The sequence below is a fragment of the Perna viridis genome, chromosome 1 (assembly GCF_037379345.1).
Source record: "Perna viridis isolate PV_CMFRI_1.1 ecotype Kerala chromosome 1, ASM3737934v1, whole genome shotgun sequence".
NCBI classification, from domain to species: domain Eukaryota; kingdom Metazoa; phylum Mollusca; class Bivalvia; order Mytilida; family Mytilidae; genus Perna; species Perna viridis.
The window spans coordinates 70203719-70209970 of record NC_142445.1 but is presented as its reverse complement, the minus strand read 5'-3'; the positions used below and the strand labels follow the sequence as shown (position 1 = coordinate 70209970).

The 6252-nt window shown below is 31.3% G+C and overlaps 1 protein-coding gene across 5 annotated transcripts in view; it reads right to left on the bottom strand.

Moving 5' to 3' along the window:
* Nucleotides 1-794: 794 nt before the first annotated feature.
* LOC148630195 (tubulin polyglutamylase TTLL7-like) overlaps nucleotides 795-6252 on the bottom strand; it is a 28157-nt gene continuing 22699 nt past the window's right edge. For 3 of the 5 annotated variants that reach the window (XM_088562780.1, XM_088562797.1, XM_088562787.1), the window contains exons 14-18: nucleotides 6062-6196; nucleotides 5727-5807; nucleotides 5271-5431; nucleotides 4604-4795; nucleotides 795-2467 (exon numbers count right to left, since the gene is read on the bottom strand). In XM_088562780.1, the coding sequence (XP_088418906.1) occupies nucleotides 2374-2467; nucleotides 4604-4795; nucleotides 5271-5431; nucleotides 5727-5807; nucleotides 6062-6196 (663 nt within the window). In that variant the 3' untranslated portion in view covers nucleotides 795-2373. Of the gene's footprint in view, nucleotides 2468-4028; nucleotides 4070-4591; nucleotides 4796-5270; nucleotides 5432-5726; nucleotides 5808-6061; nucleotides 6197-6252 lie in introns of all 5 variants that reach the window. The other 2 variants (XM_088562805.1, XM_088562813.1) reach the window with 2 other exon arrangements.

The window sequence follows — 6252 nt, the reverse complement described above, 5'->3', positions numbered from 1 at the left end:
GTCTTTAAATAAATGGAAACTGGAGGGTATCACAGCAAGTATCACCACATGTACATTTAATGGGTACTGTGCATTATCTATCACCAAATGTACAATTAATGGGTACTGTGCATTACCTATCACCAAATGTACAATTAATGGGTACTGTGCATTACCTTTCACCAAATGTACAATTAATAGTTACTGTGCATTACCAATCACCAAATGTATAATAAGTGGGTACTTGCATTGCCTATAACCAAATGTACAGCTAGTGGGTGCAGCATTGCCTATCACCAAATGTACAGCTAGTGGGTGCAGCATTGCCTATCACCAAATGTACAGTAAGTGGGTGTAGCATTGCATATCGCCAAATGTACAACTAGTGGGTGCAGCATTGCCTATCACCAAATGTACAGCTAGTGGGTGCAGCATTGCCTATCACCAAATGTACAGTAAGTGAATACTGCAATGCCTAATCACCAAAAGTACAATTAGTTGGTAGGTACTACATTGCCTACAACCAAATGTACATCTAGTGGGTACTGCATTGCCTATCACCAAATGTGCATTTAGTGGGTACCACTTTTCATCAAATGTAAAACTAGTTGGTTATCCTCATATCAAAAAAAAAGATCAAATTTTAATAGCAAAGGTATATCTCAAATGACATCTAGCACTTACAACAAATTTTATAACTTTAAAGTCAAGGGACAGTCATTCATTTTTTTATGACAATATTCAACACAGTCATAATTTGTTGACAAAGTTTGTCACATAATAATTTGATGCCATCAAAAGGAATACATATAACATGAGAATCAACATTTTTTTTATTTTTATAGGAAAATACATTGCAAATATCTACTAACTTTAACTGGATTTCACAGAAAAGCTATAAAACAATTTAAAATATCACATGAAATATATTAATAACCAAATATAGGATCACAGCAAGTAAGTCATAAAGTTCATCTAAAAAGTATAATGGACGGAGTTTGTTGACTAACAGTTAAAACTCTATTATTCACTTATGTAAAATAGGGAAACAGCATAAAAACATAATGGTTTTAATAATGATATCACAGGTTATATTTGAAATTAACATGTGCACTGAAAATATTTTAATACTGTCACATATATTAAAGTACACTCTTTGAAGTAAAGAAAAAACGACATCTATCAAGGAGAGAATATACCGTTGTAGAACTTGAAATAAGATAATAATTAACTCACAGATAACAAGACAAGATAGTGCAAAATTAACAATTAACAGTCATATATGGCAGTTTTTAGTGCAGTGATAATATAAAAACTGTAGAAAGAAAAAACAGCAATGACTAGAAAAAAATGTTGACAGAATAAGCATTGGAGACAGCTCCTTAAGACAACAAAAAAGACAAGATAAGGTTTTGTATATATTTAGAAAAAATAATCCTGCAAAACATAACTTTTATAGTAAAGTATCTAAAATGTTCAGAAATTGATCAAGCAATCTACAATGTAAAGTTAATTCTAAAATGTAGTAAGACATAAAACAAATGATTAACATATACATTAGTAACAAAAGATACCAACCCTTTATAACACAACCATTTCTGTGGTAAACTTCTAGTAGTGATTGTCTTTAGATGAAATAAAATGTTTTATTATTGTATTATCAGTTTACTGGTTGTACTTCATTTTTAGATTTTATTCTGTGGTTATTTTTTTCATTTTTTTTCTTGAAAACAATGTTTTCCTTATTCAGACATTCTCCTCAGCAAAAACCTAAAGGGTTGGTCACTAATCTATAGCACTTTTCCATAAAGTAACTGTATATATACTATTCAATAGAGTATACACATGATATCACAGAATTACATAGAGCTGAAAACTTTCCAGTGAGATTCCATAGCACAATATCTTTTAGACTGAAGATTCAAGACTTTCCCTAGATACTGTATTTTCAATAAAAGTGATTTCAGATACATTTCACTAGTTTCAGTGTATTAACACAATGTAAAACCACATGATCTTGAAACATCTTGTAGAACAACTACAATTTTGAATCTAAGTTTTGAATTTCAACCATTGAGCATAAAGTTATGTAAATTTCCAAATTCTAAAATCTTGGGAAAGCCAATAATTAGTACAATGAGAATTCTCAACACCAAGTTACATACATAAACTGGCAAAACACAGTCCTGAGGAATCTATTCAAAGGGGCATAACTCAATTATCCCATTCATAAATTTAGAAGTAGCAAATAATACAAATGTCATTTATAAGCAATGATTAACAATAACATTGACAATGGAAGAAATGTTGGGAATATTAGATCACAGATACTTTTACATTTAAACTGGTTCTTTTTCTAATGTTAAATTGCACTATCTCTTGTACCAGTTGATGTCATGATGCCTCTCCACGGTACAGTTTTGAGTAGCGCTGGCTCATTGTCTGGGTATTGGGTGGTACTAATGATAATGGCTTCTCTCTCATAAGTCTAAAAATAGCATACATGACGAAAAATGAAATATTTTATTGTTCAAAAGCACAAAATATTGAGTCTAAAGTTTTGCTCTGAGTAATTATACTGGTATATATCAAATTTATAAAAAAAAATATTTTGTGAACAAAATTATATTTTTAACATTTTGATTTTATAATGTATAAATGTACCTGGTTTCATCCAAATACTTTCATACAGGAGGTAGAGAAAATAAAACCTTTGTGTTGGACAGACAGGCAGACAAAACAAAGGTTTTCTATTTAGTACACATAAAGTTCTAACAATATGACTAATTATACGATAGTAAGAGCTCACTATATGGTTGGGTTTATAATGCTTTATTTATGGGCATACTTTGAACCAAAATATATTAAAAAAATACACAAAGTATGACAAGGTTATTACAGAATTTAAGATAAATATTCAAGATCATGCAGTTAATCCAATAATGAAATTAGAAAACCATCCCTATTCAACACTATGATCAACTGCCTACCTCCTACATATACTCCTATGATCAACTCCCTACCACCTACATATACCCCCATGATCAACTGCCTACCACCTATATATACCGCCATGGTATACAAGTGATTGAGGTTCCTATCATTTTATTGGTCAGTAAATTGAATATAACTGACAACCATTTAAAAAAGGAGCACATTCAAGTTAAAAGGCAGCACTATAAAATCATTTAATTTCTTTTCTTTTTTTTGTATTTGAAAGCCTAACTGCCTGCCTGCTACATATACTGCATGATCAACTGCCTACTTCCTGCATATACCCCATGATCAACTGCCTACCTCCTGCATATACCCCCATGATCAACTGCCTACCTCCTGCATATACCCCCATGATCAACTGCCTACCATGTACATATATCCCCTGATCAACTGCCTACCTCCAGCATATACCCCCATGATCAATTGCCTACCACCTACATATACCCCCATGATCAACTGCCTGCCTGCTACATATACTGCATGATCAACTGCCTACCACCTTCATATACCCCCATGATCAACTGCCTACCACCTACATATACCCCCATGATCAACTGCCTGCCTGCTACATATACTGCATGATCAACTGCCTACCACCTACATATACCCCCATGATCAACTGCCTGCCTGCTACATATACTGCATGATCAACTGCCTACCTCCTGCATATACCCCCATGATCAACTGCCTACCACCTATATATACCGCCATGGTATACAAGTGATTGAGGTTCCTATCATATTATTGGTCAGTAAACTGAATATAACTGACAACCATTTAAAAAAGGAGCACATTCAAATTAAAAGGCAGCACTATAAAATCATTTAATTTCTATTTTTTTTGTGTTTGAAAGCCTATCAAATCATTATTTTCACAATGTTCTCCTCATAGTAAAAAAGTGATTTATCTTGCATTTTCATTATACATTTAATCAGAAACAAATCCAAATGAAGAGTATCACCAAATATTTTCAAGTGGGGTACACAGGGGTATGTTTCTTCACACTGAACATAGCTATAGGGATAAGCATGTCAATTTAGAATAACTCTCACCTTGGAGTTATATATCAGGCAGTAGATTACAAAACCTACAACTTGAGAGAAAAGCAAACATTTATAGTTCAATCATCCTAACACAGAACTTGTATGTATAAAATAGATTTTTTTTTATATTTAAGAAATTTCTACAAAACACTTATATTTTTCTATGAAATCAATTGACGTTGAATAAAGGTGTTAAGATTTCACACACTAACATATAATGACATGCACAAGTTAGTCTACACTTTCACCTCAACCATTCAATTTATTCAAAATACACTGTATTATCTTCTTACAAAAACACACATTATAAAACACATTCTTTTGTCTCATTTATTTTCTAAATTTGAAAAACCTGTACACATTAACATTTCCATCAATAAAAGGAAAGAAGAATTGAAAATACTTCATTTAGTACAAAATCAAATCCAAGAATTTTTCCCACATATTATAATTAAATTATAACACAGACTGAACTAAACATGTAATCCACACACATTCCGTAACCATCACACACAAATACTATCATTAGTGCACATCATTACATTGGTTAGCACATGAAAGTCTTACTTCACCTTTTAAATTACCCTGATGGTGACGATTCTGTTTCACTGGTGTGACTAGTATTTGTAGATGTACTTTTAGCATCTGCAGCAAACTGATAAACAATGAGGAGACAGTCCTTGCAAAGCTGAACAATTCTACGACAACAGTTCAAATCAGTCTCACTAATATTCTCAGTACTCTTGCTGAAAATTGTTTCCCAACCTGCTGGGCCACTGAAAATAAAGCTGAATTTTTCAAAAAAAGTGAAGAAGAGTACAATCATGGGACTTGGATGCTATGCCCTTTTTTTATGGTGTGAGCATTCCACATTCTTTTACACTCAATAAAATGTAAAACTAGAGTAATTCCTAGAAGATATTTAGGACCTACCAGTTACTATATGTATGTTAAGTCTTGTTATATAATTCATTGGACTAGGAAACATATAAAAGCACATTTTAAAATAATGTTCACACAATAAAGCACTCTTTAAGTTATGTTTTTAAACTTCCTAGAATATTCTTCATAAGTAACTGTTTACCTGTAGATAACTTGTATTGACATTGTAAATATAGAATTAACTTGTCATATTATTTTACTATATTTCTTAAATGGTAAAATAATTTAATATTGATAAGACCTTTTCAAAAAGAAATAATAAAAATAGAGAAATGAAATATTTGAAAAAAGTATTCAACCCATACATACTTAGTACTCGAAAAGCAGTTCCAAAGACCTTGTCCATGGCTCCAAAGAAGACGACTAAATACACGACTAAAAATTCTGTAGATTCTTAAATTATCCACATCACTGACTCTCCAAGTTCTTTGTAAAACTGCCCTGACATTTGATCTTACAATATCAATAACCTGAAATATAAAACCACTAAAATTCTGGCACTTCAAAAATTATATAATTGTTCAAATTACCTCCCTTTATGACTCCACAAAGAATGATAATGGCGACAAAAAATATGAATATATAAATATACATTACCATTAGATATTTCATATAATATCATCTTATAAAGATAATGTACCCAATCAACTTGTATAATATGAAGTGAAATACATATATAAAAAAAGCATAATAAAAATAGAACACATTGCACATGGTGATCACATTCATTCACACATTAAGTGATTATAGATATTCACAAATTACCTTTCTTCGTTTAATAGAATCCAGTTTAACCAACCAATAAGAAGCTATTCTTGGCTTGTGAAACTTCCAGCTCTCATGTAACTGAAAAATATCAATAAACAGATTAAAGTCTCTGTAAGATACAAGTAAATAAGAATTATTTATTTTACACTTATACTTCAATGCATTAAATACATATGTCTATAGAGGAAATTAACAACATATTTAACATTTACCCAATAGTTACAATAAGTACAAAACATCATTAAAACACGGAATGCAAATGAACAAGGTTTAATTTTACAAGAGTATATCATATTATTTAATGACATATTTTATATTACAGAATGACCTACTTTATCTAATATGAATTCAGCCTCCTGATCAGACTTGCCAGGGAATTTAATTCTCATTTCATTCAATGATACTAATGTCTTCTTTGAAAACTCCTCTTCCCGCTCTTTAACAACACTTGTAAGAAAGCCATCATCCTGCAAAGTTATGACATAATACATGTTACAAAATAATATCCCAATGCTGTTTTAAA